We start from the raw sequence: 17,066 nt of genomic DNA, 5'->3' as shown, positions 1-17,066 counted from the left end.
AGCGTATCGCTGCTGCCAACATAAACAGAGCAAGGTGAAAACAACTAGCGCTACGGTTTAAACATGCCCTTCGGCGCTACAAAAGCTGACGGTGCATTACCCAGGACCCCGGCTTGCAAGTGTAACTGGTGGCGGAAATGACAGCTATGTAAAAAGGTTACGATAATGACAAGTAAAGGTTACAGCAATGATATCAAAGTGCGATGCAGCAGCTGGGTCGTTGCGGTGATTATGGGGGTGTGTCTGTCTGACCCAGCCAAGGTGTCTCTCTTCCACTCTCTCTCTCGCACTCACACACAGACACACATATATATGCTGGCCCCTGGCCCAGACGGCATCACACTGTTGGAGGAAAAAGAGGTTAGAGTCTCCGGTGGATAGTGCAGAGGGGAGGGAGAAAGACATGAAGGAGAAGGGGGAAAATAAGGGAAGAGGAGGGGAGGAGGGGAGATTGCTAATGAGAGAGACAGATGAGGGCAGCTCAGGGTGGTGCTGAGCCAGAGACTAGCCCACTGCTGACCACACCACAGAGGTCACTGGGAAGACAAAGGGAGAAGTAGAGGGGAGGCCAGGACAGCAATCCTAACTTAGCTTAATCCAAACCTGACAACCAACGTTTTCAAAAACAGCTGAAAACGTATTGAACAGTGTAGCTAGAAACAATTTGCTTACCTAGTTGACAATGATCCAATTGGATTATCAAATGATATAGAAAATGTGTAGAATGAGAATGGATTGGGATTGGATTTTATCATTTTAAGCTAATCATATTTGGAGGTGCTGGAGAGCTATGCGTGGGAGAGAAACTCCCTCTGGAGGGAACTCTTGGACATTAACCTTTGAAGACCATTTACATGCTCAACAACCTATAGAAAACCCTGCAAGAAAGGGAAGACCCCAAAAGCATAACAAATATAGATCATATCAAAGTTAAGTTCCATTTCAGATTTCTCAAGTTGCTTCTCAGCAGCCTATCGCTACAGTGTCCCTCAAGCATTTAAAGTTTGAGACTACATGAAGATTCACCAGAAAGAAGTTTTGAATGTGCAAAGTGTGTACAGCAAGAGCAGTGAGTGATGATAGGAGAGAGATACATACAAAGAAACAAAGAGAGAAAGAGGACATGCAGAGTCTTCGGTCTCTTGAGTGTTGGGAGTGAAGTCAGTGTGTACTCGGTGCACATGTGTGTATGATCAGAGAGAGTGTGCGGTGGCAGTGGGTGCAGTCACACTGGCTCTGCAGCATGACTCATACCAGCTCATAGCAGAAATATCCAACACACACACACACACACACACACACACACACACACACACACACACACACACACACACACACACACACACACACACACACACACACACACACACACACACACACACACACACACACACACACACACACACACACACACACACACACACACACACACACACACACACACACACACACACACACACACACACACACACACACACACACACACACACACACACACACACACACACACACACACCAGAATAAAGCTCTATGAACTATCTTCGTCCAAGCACAAGGTCGTACACACAGTATGATCACAGCTGCTGCCATGACAACATAAAGCTCTACCAGGCTGTACTTTTAATGGCAACAAGTTAACTAAAATGTCCTCTTTCCTCTGTGTGTGTGTGTGTGTGTGTGTGTGTGTGTGTGTGCTCGTCAACATCCTCATTTTCTCAATTTCAACTTCCCCTCCCAGCTTATTGATGTACATCACCTACGACAGCTTTGATCTATGAGTTTATTTGATCTTAGAAGTTTGGATGTTTCATTATTTATTGCTAAGTAAATCATATGAATGCAAGTAGATGGTAGTACATGGAGGCTGCAGATGGTGTCTGATTCATTCATCAGTGGGAGTGACTCAGTCAATGATTATTATGTCAGCAAAGCCGTCACAGAGAGGGCTGCTGTGATGGAGACCAAGCCAAGCTCCTTATTAGGGAGTGGGATGTGTTGGCTCCACTCTGGGTGATGTGGGGCGTAGAGAGGCTGTCCTTCAGCTGGAGGCCCCGGGTTCAAGTCCCTGCATCGGCAGTCGGCAGCTGTACGGAAGTGTTTTTGAAAAAAGATACTGAATCTCAAGTAGCAGCTACAGAGCCGGTCTGACCTTTGGACTGACAGTAAAAAAGAGGGAGGTGAAAAGAGAGTTCCCTTTCAGTGACCACAGGTATCAAATTATACGGGTTTTCAAGCTAAAACAAATAAGTATTTGGTTATGCTCAATGACATTAGATGCTCCTGAAAATTGAGGCATGAAATGGAATATATCATAGTGGCTTTATGCTCATCAAATGCATTTGTACCGCTATTAGGCATGAACCGTAAGGCCATGGGTATCACTGATGGGAGTGAGATAATAGCAATACATCTTATGGTATATTTAAATATATATTTAGTATTTAAGACAAACAGTGCTTTTTCGCCAGTTTAGCTACTAGGATATGTTAAAAATGTTCATTCTTAAATGTTACCCTTGAATGAATCTGCATCAGCGCGGAAAACACAATTTCTAATTTGACTCAAAGCCACAGCAATTGCAAGCAGTTGTCTTGGTTCAAGGCCAAAAAAAAAAAGAAAGAAAAAAGCCAACTAGACGAAAACATCTATGGTTACATATATGTCGGGAATACACTCACTGGCCACTTTATTATGTACACCTGTTCAACGGCTCATTAACGCAAATAATGTAAACAACATGAAAACATGGATCCATCCTGCCTTGTATCAACTGTTCAGGCTGGTGGTGGTGTTACGGTGTGGGGGATATTTTCTTGGCATACTATAGGCCCCTTCGTACCAATTGAGCATTGGTTTAAATGCCCCAGCCTACCTGAGTATTGTTGCTGACCATGTCCATCCCTTTATGACCACAGTTTACCCATCTTCTGATGTCATAAAGCTCAAATCATCTCAAACTGCTTTCTTGAACATGACAATGAGCCCTACTCAAATGGCCTCCACAGTCACCAGATCTAAATTCTATAGAGCACCTTTGGGATGTGGTGGAACGAGAGATTCTCATCATAGTTGTGCAGCCAAAAAGCTGCAGCAACTGTGTGATGCTATCATGTCAATATGGACTAAAATCTCTGAGGAATGTTGCAGCACCTTGTTGAGACTATGCCAAGAAGAATTAAGGCAGTTCTGAAGGCAAGAGCGGGTCAAACCCGGTACTAGAAGGGTGCACCTAATAAACTGCTAATGCACGTTGATGGGACAATGACCACAGCGAGACCTCGTGCAAGCAAAGATAGTTGTTGCTAACCTAAGAACCATTGAGCAAATGTCAAAAGATCAAGCATGTCAACTGACACAGAATCCTTTGTCTATCATTCATTATATTACTTTTTTATAATATTATATAATATAATTATATTACTGTATTCAGTGATGCAGATAATACTGTTAATATACTAATAGCAAAGATATTGACAAAGATCAAGAGGTATGCGTATGCGAGTGTGCTTAGGTGTAGTCCTCTCCTGCTCCACATCTCTCACACACAACTTCTCTTTTTTCTCTCTGCTTGTCATTCCTTGACATCTCTCCTGTAGACCTACCTCACCTCTCTGTCTCTCCACTTTCTTTTGCCTCTTGCTCCAGGGAGCCACCCACACCAATTGGCAGACAGCATATGATCCCCCCCCCCCCCCCCCCCCCCCCCCCACACACACACCCTATAGTGCAGTTGTCTGTGAGCTGAAAGTACCATCGTGTGTGTGTGTGTGTGTATATATATACACCAAGTCCAGAAGGCCCTTGAAATATGCACAGCAGTCCCATGCATAATACATGGGCACAGCAGGAGAAAAGAACTTGTGAGCCGAGTGGATCTCCACCTCTCCATCTCCCCTCTCCACCCATCCTCCTCTCTCTATCCCACTGTCTGCTGCTGCTGTGCATATGTTTTAAATAACAGCCGTCTCTCAGGGTCATTTGTGGGTCAGAAATGATGATGGAAGGAACGCATGAGGGCAGGAGAGATAGATGGATGGCTACAGGAGAGGGAATGAGGCGAGACTGCACGGTCACAAAGAAAGACAGGCGTTTTTTTTTCAGAGCAGAGCAACGTGATATGAAGAGAAAGGAGGGCAATGATTCACTGTTTTCAGTCCGCCGAGGCCTGACCGCCCAGCACTGACAGTACAGGCTGACTGTCAGAAGGTCAGACAAGCTGCAGGAACCGCAGCATGCTAAGCTGTGGTTCCGTACCAGGGGTTTTGTCATTTAACTCCAGAAAGTGAGGTGATCTGCCCAGGAAGCAACTGCTGCACGGCACACATAACTTAAGACACTTAATAAGTTTGATATCCTGCTTTGGTGTCTGCTTTTCTTTTTTTTCCTTCCCCTCCTGCCTGAAACGCCTCGATCGGACTGTTTTGTTTTTTCACTATGTAACACTCGCACTTCTATTGGCTGGCGCTCCAACACATTGTAAGTGATAGGCTAAGGGGCGGACATCTCTAAGGGGTTGACCAGTCACAACAGATAAGAAGTACGAGCAGACTGGGCTCTGGTTTCAGACAGAGGGTGAAAAAGGTGCTGCAGCACAGGCAATATGAGAAACATAAAGACCTTTTTGAACATTAAAGCATGTAATATGCCACAGTAGAAGCACAAAATACAAATATGAACCCTGGAAACTAACATGATATGTCCTCTTTAAAAACAACCATCTGCATCATTATTACGCATGTCCCATTTAAGTTTTTTTTGCCCCGATTCTGAACCAAGTTTTTGACATGCCGTCTATCTGCAGATACAGAGTCTGATCCAATTCTGATTAAATATGTATCTGACACATTGAAATAACAGCTGTAGCCTACTTAGAGTGATGCACATTATTATTCACAAATAACTTGGTCCTGATTTAAAAATATGAAGTTTATAAGCATAAGTTGTTGATAGGACTTTATTGAATGGAAGAATGGGTCATCTGGGATCAGCTACAGAGAAGATCACTGATTTTGACAAGACATAGACTTACTCACAATTTATGTTTTTTAACGCCTGCCACAAGAGATGTTGGTCAGTTTCAATGTGGTCTGCAAAGGTTAACATGAAAAGCTGCCAGCAGAATGCTTTTACAGTGAGCTTTGCTAATGAAAGAGGAGAAATAACAGATTAATTACCACCAGAGTTTAGTATATTTTGCTACTCCAATCACCGCCGCAACTAAATACATTTTCTCGTTCACACACACTAATTTCCACTGTTTGGCTACCCTGCAGAGCCAGGCTGCGGTAGACAGATCACAGCAGAGTTCAGCTTGATTTGGACGTCTCTAATTGTTATTATTTCATCAATACTTTTCATCCAGCATTATGAGAAATACTATATTTTCCATGGCCTCTGCCAGGAACACTGCAGTCCAATGCACCTGCACAGTAGCTTCTCCACACTAAACCCCTATTACAGCCTACATAGCAGGTTTTAACTCAACAGCTATTGACAATAACATATTTGTATAAAGTACAATAAAATAAAAAAGTGTGCATCCTGGTCATACAGCCATTCAGAAAGAAATTATAAACTATAAAATAATAACTATAAAGCAACAAGAGTGTAGAAATATATAAGGTTCATTTGGAGATTTGAGAGATTATTTCTATATATGGTCAGGAGATGTTAGCCTTAATTTTGGCCCAGTGAAATAATATTAAACAGTCTTCATCATCAGATGAAGATAGCTCAGTTGTCATGGAACTGTAGATGTTGGGAATAATGAAAACTAGGCAGAACTTATCTGCTGATGCAAAATCTGGCACAGGACAATAAGCAGACCTTGAGGGGAGATTGTTTTATCAACAGCAGTTTCAGGGTTGGGAGTGAACGGTCACGCTAAGAGGTTGTTCCAACTGCATGCAAATTATGCAAAGACAAAATAAATTAAATAAAATGAGCACCAAAGCTAAAATAATGATGACTTTACTGCAACAGTAGAGGCACTGGCACAGGGTAAATGATGTTCTGAACCTGAGAAAGGAAAATGAACAAATAGGTCATAGAAAGTAAGTAGAGCGGGAGACTTACGATGAGGCGTTTGAGGCCCGTGAAGGACTGCTCCACAGAGTTGGCGGTGAGTACCTGACGCTTCATTGCCGCCGCTTCTCCCAGGAAACGAAGCATCAAGTCTTTAACAGCGTCGCCCTGGCAGCAAAACACACACACATGCATTTAACTTCATGAAAAATAACTAAATAGAAGTGCTTAGGCCTGAGTTATGTCATGCTAAAAGCACCTCAAAATTATCTGCAGGATTAAAAACATCAGGACTTTTTGGAATTAACAATAAAGCAGATTGTGGGAAAATATTTGTTAATAAACTTAATCTGGACATTCTTAATTCTGGACTTAAAAACCATCAGTTAAAAAAATGGTATTCAGGCAAATACGAGAGAAATGAAAACAGGCTGAAAATACTCTTTAATCCAGTCTTAGAGTGGATCTAATTTGTTTGCTGAAAACAGGCTTTTCGTAGGCATAAACACCAAGATGACGGGGAAAAAAAGCTTGATTTTTATTCATTTATTCAGGCAGGCATTCAAACACACTGAGGAGGATAATGAACACAATCTAAGCTGGGAGGTGGACGTACACCATAAAATTCAATTGAATAAATAAATGAATTGATGTTTCATCACTCAGAGTTGTTATTACAAATAAATGTTACTGTTGAAGGAGCTCAGAGGGAGTTTATGAGGTAAAAAAACATGACATGGTGACTCAACAGCCAATGAAGAGTGTGTATACGAGTGGCAACTGTCCTCACGCTGCTTGTTGTGCCAGAACATCCTCAAAGAATATAAAATGTTTTAAAGTAAGTGGAAGATCATGGTGAAGCCTATGTTCTAATGAAATGCCTTGCTATTATAGAACATAGGATTTTAAACGTATCACTGCAATATCAAAATGCAAAATCACCCACAAAAACATTTCCTTTACAGAATTGTCATGTTTTAAGATAAGATTGTTGTGCTGAAATATAACACTGCTAGAGCTTTAGCAATTCATCGATTGCCTCGACACGGCAGACGCAGCGTGTAAAAGTGTCTCAAAACTTGTGAGGGCCTTTTTTTTCTACATTTTTTGCTGTTAAAAAAAAAGAAGAAGTGGGTGTCCTGAGTAGGTCACAAGCAATGCAGACAGATATAGACAGGCAAATATGGGTACCCATCATATTGAGTTTGTATGGAATTATGTTTTTGTTAAACAAATGTTTGTTTAATATACATGTTAAATAATTATTTTGCGACAAGCCTGAACCTGAGCTGTTTAATGTTGTTACACTGAATAACTATACTGGGGCAGCCATGAACTCAAGCTAGCTATCGATCAGTAGTTGCTTTCCCCAGCATGTTTTTAAGCTTTAGGACAGTGAATATTCACATGCTTCTCAAACCTCAGTGTTAAAGCCCTGGTTAGCAGGCTACATAAGAGCTGTCAAAACGTTGTGCTCGTCTTACCTGAAGGTTGTCAAACTTGAGTCCGGGCATGGTGAGTCTGGTGGTCTCTACATAAGCTGGGCTGTATTGCTGGGTGGCCACGGAGATCAGCACCTTCCTGGTCTCCTCAGATGGCAGCCAGGCATCATGGCGCCGGTCCACCTCACTCAGGCTCAGCGCTGTCGCAAATGGGTCATCGCTGCAAGAAAACACAGCCTGGAGCGCGTTGAAGGGCTGCGGCTGAGCGGCTGGGGCAGGAGCTGGAGCTTGGGCTTCTTGGGGTGGAGGAGGTTGGGCCTTGGCCGTGGACTCAGATGGGGCAAACACTGAACTAGGAGTGGGAGCACCAGAGTCCAGAGCTCCACCGGGGGTGGAGATGGAGGAGGAGGTGGATGAGAGCTGTCGCTCAGGGGTGGGGGCTATGGATGCTGGGGTGGCACCAGGAGGGATGTCAGCATTTGGGTTTGAAACGGAGATGAAGGAGGAGGGGACGGTGAAGGAATCAAAGAAGTCTGAGGCTGGATTGACCTGTCCGTTGTCAGTAAAGAACTTACTGAGGCTGGGACTGGGCTGGCACACGAGGGGGGCCATCAGCTTGCTGGGGGTCACTGCCTCATTGGTTTCTACACCGCTCCCCATGCTAAAACTCGGGGACTTGATGAGGGTGGGCTGGAAGCCATCAGGCACCAGAGACTTTGGATGGGTGCCATGGCTGAATATTGTGCAAACTGGCACATCTTTTAGGCTCGTCTCTTGAGCTTCTAGTGGTGTCGGTTCGACACCGTTAGGATCAGATGGGCTGTGTTCGTCAACTTGAAGCGAAACACAGGCTATCACCTGCTCTTCAGTTTCTGTCTGCTCCATGGTTCCCTGATCCACTTTCTCCACAGAGCTATCTTTCTCCTGTTCCTCCATTATAACTTCAATCTCGGTCGTATTCTGACCTATTTCACTTTGTTCCTCTTTGTCCCCTGATGTCTCTTGTAAATTATCTTCCTCCTCCACTGCATCTAGGAAGGAGTCAATGGGAGCTACGTCATCCTCCTCACTGTTGTTAGGCGAGTCAGAAATCAGGACACTCTCCATCATCTGGTCATTTAGCTTGTCCATCAGGCTCTCTGAAGGTGTAGCGCTGCTGTCTTCCTGGGGGCTGGTAAACTCCCCGCCCAAGTCGATACTCTCTACCTGGGGAATGACATTTTCTCTGAGAGGAGTCTGGCTGATGGTTGGCTTTGGAAGGTCTGGGCCTGGGGCTTCAGTGGTTACATCCTCCACTGTGATGTCCAAGGTGACTGGCCTCTGAGCAGGAGCCTCCCCACTGTCCATCTTACTGCTCCTGAAAAGTCATTAAATGGCATTACACTTTTGATGTAATATTAACTGTGACCGACCTATACTCTGTGCGTAATTGTACAACACTGTGCACCCTTTTCTCAGTCACTTCCTGTCATCATAGGTAAACGCTATTTTTTACGAGCTCTCTAGTCGTCGTCATTGAGCTTACATTCACAGTTACATCTAGAGATTAACTAGTCAGCTTCAGGTGTTTTATGCGTGATTATAGTCCTGTCACGCACGAGCCGTTACTAGATATATCGGAGGAGTGCTCCGTCTGTTTGTTACTGGCTATCTGTCTAATGCTACATTAGCCGGTTGGCTAACAAGCTATTTTAGCTAAGCTGCTGGTTGCAAATGTAGAAAACATTCTCGAATCAAAGCTCTCCTCCCTTTAAAAAGCATAAAACGTACTACTGTGATACCTTTTAAAACGAAAAGGCAAGCAACAAATACAAAACTGAAACACGATTATGTTCTCACCTTACTGCACTGACAGATATAACTCTACTGCGCAAGCGCAGCTCCACAGGAAAGCTGCATCTACGGTATTCCAGAGCAGACAAATTTCATGCTGCTGATTTTTTGTATTCTTGAATTCTTTTACGTAGCTTTAACAGCCTTTACAACGTTGCACGACTATCGTTACGTAGTTTAATCCTACACTCGTTTTTTCCTATTCTGAATCGCGGAAGTGGATCCACTGTGTTTTGTTTGTGCAGTACGTGGTACAGATGCAGTCTGTTTGTAGTGTATTTACCGTGAGACGAGGGTAATAAAATACAAATAAGACGATAAGAAAGCTCTTGGAAACAGACTGAAACATGGAGGACGACGCTCCTGTTATTTATGGACTCGAATTCCAGGTACTGTCACCATTCATTAGTTGATCATTAGCTCTATTCCCTCCTTATAGGCAATTCTCACATATTCTGATCTATTGTACAGTATAACTATCCTTCACATCACTAAGAAATGTACAGTCATGTTATTTTGTATCATATTGCAGGCACGAGCACTTACAGCCCAGACAGCTGAAACTGATTCCATCCGTTTCCTTGTAGGCACACAGTCACTGAAATTTGACAACCAGGTAAGAAAAAAAAAGTATGACAGCTATGTCATTGTATATACAGAAATGGGAAGGCAGATGTCTGCAATAGAAGAAATGGGAACTCCTATTTGACTTTAATTAGTTCACAGTGGTAGTTTGTGTCCCCAAATCCCAAGTGGCTCTTTATAATAATAGGAACAAGTATCCTGACGTGTACTACATGATGCTGCATCTCCTCTGCTCAGTAGTTGTAACAATGGACCAAAACATATGTGTAGAATTTTAAATATACATTAAGGTAAAATGCAGGTAAATAGGAAAAGCAAACATAAATAAGATCAAATACTACACATTATATTTCAGTTAATTAAAGGTTTGATTCAGGCTTATTTTAAAATACTGTTCAAAAGTTAAATAAGGTTAACTTGGAAATGCTTCTGAAAGTTAGTTTCCTTTGAGAGTGGACGTAAGAAGCATTCAGAAACATTAGTTTGACACTAAAGGGGAAGAAGTAAACTTTCTTTTTTCAGTTTGTTTCCAAGGTTATGAGGTCTCACACAATAAGTAGTCCAATAGAGGTTATGTGTTCTTTTTAATGAAACATTTTGTAAGCATTTGAAATGTAAATGTATTTTCCACATTAGTATAACACATACAGATGAAATGAATGAACAAATGTATAACCTTCTCTAGGTCAGAGGCAGACAGACTTGTTTTTGGATCTGTTAAATGCTAAGCACATGACCAAATAACCTCTTGCATTGCGTCTTCATTTTGAATTTCAAATGAGAGTCAAAGATGGTTCTGAAGTTCTTGCAAAGAGCATGATAGTGGTCAACATTATGACATGGACAGAGGGGCCTATTCAAAAAAAGTAAAAATCAGGACATGCTGGAGTTGATGAAAGCTTTAAGAATTTAAAACTTTTTTGCTTGTTAAGTTTTAAGGCCAGAAGCTAAGATTCAACAGTTCAGATTTTAGTCAGGAGGTGTTTTGAGGCCACATTTGTCAAGGTGAGTGCAGAGTGAGTTCAAAAAAAGATCAGCTATGTATGTAAGAGTCTTGTTGTCATACAACAGGGTTTAGTCCTTCAAATTGTGAAAAGGTTACAAATGCTTGAATAAACCCAAAGGGCCAAAATGATCAAGATGCTGTAAAGCACTTTTGTTTTCCTAGGCTGTTTAAAAATAATAAAAAGATAAACTATGACTATAATTAATTGCAAAGAACGGTCCATTTTGGTTCCCTCAACATGAAAAAGATAAAAAAACTAAAAGCTGAAGAAGATTTTTAATTACCAATCAATCTTAAATTAAATTAAATACTTTAAAGAACAAAACTTAAGAAAACCCCTGACAACTGTTACTTTGTATTGCTGGTAATCATTTCCATCCATTCTATTAAAGATTTTTTTGTTTTGCCATTTTTGCCAATAACCCAGGATGTTATGGTTATATTTTAACTGTACCCACCTGGACATCAAGGCGATTTTGATAAAGGTCCCATCAAATTTTCCATGACCCAAGTTTACATCACGAGTCATGATGTAAACTAATAAAACAGCTAAATCTACTAGAAACACAAATAAAATGTGACGTTTGTATCATGTTTGTTTGATAAAACTAAAACAATTAAACTGCTGTTATTTTTCTTACTTCATTGGTACCGCAGAAACCATCATAGCAGAGAAGGAAACACTTTTAAGGGGCCCTATTACTCTTTTTAGGGACTGCAGTGTGTTATATGGGTTTTTGTGCCTGAAACGCCACCATTCTAGTCCTATGTTTACTTGCGTGACAAAATGACATAACTACTCATAACCTCATTGGAATACTGTTGGACTAATTGTCTGTTAATTGACCAATTCTTTAACGATAAGTAATTTATGTTTTTTTGCTATTGTGTCAGAATTTTGAAATTCTCTTTATCAACTATTTGTTTCAGTTAGATATAGGGACTTCAGGTGTAGCTGAGGAGCAGCAGTCGTACCTTCAACTGCAACTGCTAGTGTTATCGTTAATAGCAGAAATATCTGTCCCTTGTGAATCCATATTTTGTGTATATCTATGGTTTCACTGCCTGTATTTCTGAGTGTTGGTGAGGGGGTTTTGTGCTGTGAGAGTGCTTGTAGGAGAAAAAAGATAGAGAGTGGGGTGTGTGCATGCATGCACATCTTGCAGAGGTCATTACAGAGACAGATGACAGAAACAGTTGGCTCTAAACGGGGGAGAAATAATTAGCTCTCTGAGAGAGAGATGGAGAGAAAGTGAGAGAGAGATAGAGAGAGACAGAGTGAGAGAGTGGGACACACACACATACACACAGATGTACAGCATTTCTGCCTTGAAGAAACAAGTCTATTTCTCTGGCAGACTGCAGTGTGAAAACGGTCTGGCACTGAATACAGACGTAGTTCAATCCAAGTGTTGTGTAGTGAGTCTAATACAGAGCTTGTTGGGAATAGTGACAATACAGCACAGTCGATCTGTGTGATTTCTTATTACACTCTGAAAGGAGCTTAATATACTCCTCCTAACACTTCCACCATTCTGGCATTAGTGCAAAGATAAGACACAAGAGAATCAGAAGCAAATTGTTCAAGAGTAGGGTGAATAATCTTAGTGCTTATTACTCATTACTTATTGATTTACCTTGAGGCCAGTGTAGACTTTCCAATTCTGTAATGTCTCAGATGATTGCCAAAACGTTGGTCTGAGGTCACACAGTTAGCGGTGTCCAATCTGCCTCTACCTACCTTTCTGAAGTCTTTATTTGAGGTCCACTTAATGTAGTCAGTGGGCATGGTTTTCATTCACAATTCCCAGCAAATGCAACGATATGCTTGTATTTTTTCCTACTTGATTACGCAGCGCTGAAGGTTTAGAACTTGTCACTTTTTACCCCGCCTTTAAGTAAGGCTGCTCGGAACATCTAAAGATATTGGACTACGGGTCGTACAAACTAGTTTTGCAAAACCCGACACTCGATTTGTCCAATAACTAATCCTCAATATTCTTTAAAAAGAAAGGCTCTTGTTCAATCGACAAATGGCCCTTTCCAATATTAGTTGTTTGTAACTTTCTAATATAGAAATCCCCATGGTAGTTGTTTGGATGTTTTCCCAAGTTACATTTTAGGGCTACGATACACGATATTGCATACCAACTCAAAATGATTAGACCCATATAGCACGTAATGCAAATAACTAATACATTGTTGCTAATTCCTTTAGTGCTAATGGAATGCTGTTACTTTTGGACAATACCTATTTTTTAAATGTATATTAAGTAGTTTTACTTAAGTTGTGCACTTTAAACTAAAGCAAAATCAAACCCATGTAGTAAAGTGTTTAACTTTACAGACTCTTGGTTAGATTTATGTCAAAGAGCATTCAAAGCCGTGAATCTAATAGGGGTCATTATTCATCTTTTGGGCCATGTTCTTTTAGATGACCCTACATTTGACTCAGTCAGAGTGGTCCGTTTTATTCATGAAGCTCATTGTCTTTCGCACTCTGCATAACTTTGCTGGCCAACATTGGTAAGCTCAGTTTGTCTAAGTTTGAACTTGCGTTGTGAAAAATGATTTTCCAATGGGCATTTCAGCGCTGATAGCTTCTGCTGTATCCATAAGCCTGCTGGCCTCTCCACCTCCCATTAAGCATAATGCAGGGAGGAAATGTCTCTCTTAACTCGCAGAGCACCTCTCAAATCCCTCTGAGACCAATAGCTGGAATGACAAATAGGAGGGCACGTCTGCATGGCATTTAAGGCTGCTAACGAGATAAAGCACCAGAGCTTGGCACCTCTCACACGCTCGCTACTCCTCCACCCCGCTTACTGTCATCTGTGCGGCTAAAGAGCTTTAGCGGAGAGGACCCTGAATTGGGGGGGTGGGGGGGTTAGCCAGCATGGCTTTATCCTTCCCTTACCCCCTCTTCCTGATCTCCCTCTCCTTTCCTTTCCTCCATTCCTCCCAACATCGGCACATAATTAAAAGCGCCAGGCTGGGTGCCCAAGTGGCTGAAGGCTATGAGTCACTCCCCAAGCCTGGTAGAACGAGGTATAAATCACCTGGGGGAGGAGGGCTGGAGGTTCTCTATCCTCTCACACCTGGGTTCATTTGGGGGGACCCTATTACCAGGCCCTCCAATTACCCTGTCCCGCCAGCCTGAATTTATTTGTACCGCTCCCACACCACCATAAAATTATAACTTTGCGTAATAATTTTTTGCTCGATGCAGTCCAACCCAAGGTTAATAGCCGCCTAGCTGACTTTGAGGAGGCTGAAGGATGCTGGCGCTATGATGCTCTTCTCTTCCTCCTACTCACGCCCTCTCCTTTCATCCTTTTTTTCTTCCAGCCTGTAAAAGTAGTACAGGGAAGGGGAGTGGAAGTGCCTAGCAGGAGTTATTGTCCAGTGCAACCCCATTAACGGTCCCCCAAGGTGCTGTAAGTGTCTCTCTTATGGGAGAAACCGCCATTAATTGTCTGATCAAACCTTGAGACCCTCACTGTTTTACTGCTTTGTGGGCCCTGAACTGCATTCAATTGAGGACCCTCTTGGAATAGATTTCCATCTAATAAAACAAACTCAGTGAGGAGGAGGAGTTCCTATTAAGTTCTTATGGATAAAAGTTTAGCTTGTTTGCTGTAAAGTTTAGACAACTGTTGATTTGTTTTCAAGTGCAGCTCAGATCTCGGCAGTAGACCAGGTCAAGGAGACCTGTGAGTATTTCAGGTGCCTTGTGTAATAAGTTTAGGTAATTGTTAACGAGTTCTTGGTATGCATATTCAATTTTTAAATGTTGTCTGAACAGTAGCATCCGTACCATACCTTTCTATAGGTAGAAATACAGTCTGAAATGGTATCAAAAACCGCACAACGGACAAGAAAAGAAGAATCCTAATCGTAATTTAAGGTGTTTGAAGAGTATATTAAAAATACTATTTCTTTATGAAAACAATATTGCCACAAAAAATGTAAAGGGGGCTCAAAACACCATGAAATGGGAAATAATCAGCTCTAACGAAGAGTGAGATTAAAGGAACAATAAATATGCTGGCCATGTTGTGTTTTTGGTCAACCTATTTTTTGCATTTTTTGTTTATGAAATATTGAAGTGATCCTACTGACTGTATCTTTATTTCTTCTGGGGTTTTTTGGTTGTTTTGTTTTTTGTCTGAGATGGGAATGTCATCTCCTATATGTTATTGTTATTTCCATCTTTGTGTTTTTAGCCTGTGCAAAATAAAAATAAAAGAAGAATATGAATTCCAGTCATCATTCAATTCCTTACCTGACATTTAAATCCTGTTGAATCGAGAGCCCAGTCTGCTCTGATTGGTTAGGTGGCCAGCTCTGTTGTGATAGGTCAGAGATGTTCCGTCACTTAGCCTTTCCTGTACAATGTGTTGGATTTCTTGCCAATAGAAGTGCGTTTAATTCTCCTATGTTCCGGAAGTAAACAAAGGAGTCCAATATAGGCGTCTAGGCTTGGTGGAGTGTGTGGGAGAGAATCTCCTTCTGTAGGGAACTTTGGGATTGTAGCCTTTTTTTAAAATTTGATTTAGTACACAAATCACAACACAATAAGTGTGATAGCACTCATTAGACACATTTTAGCCTTTGCAGACCATTTAAATGCCGAAAAACCTATGTAACACAGTACAGGTAACTCTAAACAGAATAATAGGGCTGCTCTAAGGTTTTTCGCCAGCCAATGCAAGAGTTTTTAATGTCAACTTGGTAACCCACATAATTTCGGTAGTCGGTCCCAAGTTTTTCCCATAATTCGAACACCAGGTTGCTGAGCTGCTTGATTCAAAATGATTCAAATCAAACCATCAATAAATACTGTCCACTGTGGGTTGAAGCAATATTTTAACACAAATAAATCTCCCGTGACAAGAACATCAATAACCTTTTTTTGCTAAATATATGCAAAAGGTGCAACTCAAATTTTCTACAAAATCATTATATACTTTCCCCTTTCTCCTTGAATTCCCCCCTCAGACTGTCACTCTACCTTACTGGTAAATTACACACTATGCATATCAAAACTAGACCTTTGGAGTTGGAGTATAGCTATAGCCAAATTACCATCTGCTGCCAACGGTTTGCGCACAAGAAATTCCTTTTATACAAAGAGAGCACTTTCACTAAAAAAGCTCTCTTGGATAATGCACCTCATCCACAGCCCCTTTTAGCAGGGCCACTTGTGTAATAAAAACAAAGATGGAATAAGTCTCATGGATTTCCTTTTTGTTGTTCCATTTCCTCCTTCAACATGTCATACGCAGAACTCCCAGGAATCCAACATGGCTTCAAAAAGTGTCTTAATCACCTCTTTAAAGGCCAAATCAAGATGAAAAGTCCTCAGCCGTATGAAGTTGACGGGGAAAAAGAGAACCAAAGAGACGCCTGCCTTAAAATTACATTTACTGTCATATTTAAACGAGGAGCCTTCTTCTTTTTTCAGAGGGATCAGAGGAAAGAGTGGAGCTTTGAACTGGTGTGTGTGGAGGTGCATGCAGTGTTTTAACTCTAGAACCCTCCTCAACACATCTTTTTGTCTCTGCTTCTCTTCCAGATCCACATCATTGACTTTGATGATGAAAATAACATCATTAATAAGAATGTCCTTCTGCACCAAGCTGGGGAGATATGGCACATTGGTGCCAGTCCTGCCGATAAGGCTGTGCTTACCACCTGCTATAACAAAAGTGAGTCCTGCTGTTTCCTTCTGTCTCCGGCTCTGTTCACTGCCTCTTCAAGCATCAAGTCACTCTGTTCTCTTTTTCTGTTTTTCTGTTGTTTTCCTGCATAAACTTTTCTTTTCTGTTTCCGTCTAATGACCTCATGCAGTTTAGTTGAGAATCATGACATGTAATTGGTCTTTAACAGATGATCGATAACAGACAGTCGCTCTTCACAGGTCCGACAGCGGCTACTGTGTAAGAAGTCATGTCTGATAGAATCAATACTAATGTGTGGACATGATGAACCTCACAAGGGATAAGAGTAGCGGCTGCGAAATCACTGTCAGACAGGGGAACATCTTTGAAAAGGTCACATGCACATCATCTGTGCTATATGTAGGGTTTTCTTTTAATTTAAAAATACATATGTACATCGTAGTCTCAGGGAAAATAACTTTATATCTTTTATTAGCTAAAATCAGCTTATAC

At 41.5% G+C, this 17,066-nt stretch overlaps 2 protein-coding genes across 6 annotated transcripts in view; one reads left to right on the top strand and one right to left on the bottom strand.

Annotated features, from left to right (window-relative positions):
• Window positions 1–9,360, bottom strand: part of trappc12 (trafficking protein particle complex subunit 12) — a 28,523-nt gene extending 19,163 nt beyond the window's left edge. For 4 of the 5 annotated variants that reach the window (XR_010168028.1, XR_010168027.1, XR_010168029.1 and 1 more), the window contains exons 1-3: window positions 9,306–9,360; window positions 7,509–8,823; window positions 6,076–6,192 (exon numbers count right to left, since the gene is read on the bottom strand). Coding sequence is in view for 2 of the 5 variants with exons in the window: in XM_063908493.1 (XP_063764563.1) it covers window positions 6,076–6,192; window positions 7,509–8,813 (1,422 nt within the window). In the remaining 3 variants the exon portion in view is untranslated. Of the gene's footprint in view, window positions 1–6,075; window positions 6,193–7,508; window positions 8,824–9,247; window positions 9,269–9,305 lie in introns of those variants that run through there. The other variant, XM_063908494.1, reaches the window with a different exon arrangement.
• A 112-nt stretch (window positions 9,361–9,472) lies between these two features.
• Window positions 9,473–17,066, top strand: part of eipr1 (EARP complex and GARP complex interacting protein 1) — a 44,227-nt gene continuing 36,633 nt past the window's right edge. The window contains exons 1-3 of the mRNA XM_063908495.1: window positions 9,473–9,688; window positions 9,832–9,915; window positions 16,469–16,601. Coding sequence (XP_063764565.1) covers window positions 9,647–9,688; window positions 9,832–9,915; window positions 16,469–16,601 — 259 coding nt within the window. The 5' untranslated portion in view covers window positions 9,473–9,646. The remainder of the gene's footprint in view (window positions 9,689–9,831; window positions 9,916–16,468; window positions 16,602–17,066) is intronic.

This window comes from Eleginops maclovinus, chromosome 19 (assembly GCF_036324505.1).
Source record: "Eleginops maclovinus isolate JMC-PN-2008 ecotype Puerto Natales chromosome 19, JC_Emac_rtc_rv5, whole genome shotgun sequence".
NCBI lineage: Eukaryota > Metazoa > Chordata > Actinopteri > Perciformes > Eleginopidae > Eleginops > Eleginops maclovinus.
The sequence above is the reverse complement of the archived record's forward strand: the minus strand, read 5'-3'. Positions and strand labels throughout refer to the sequence as shown.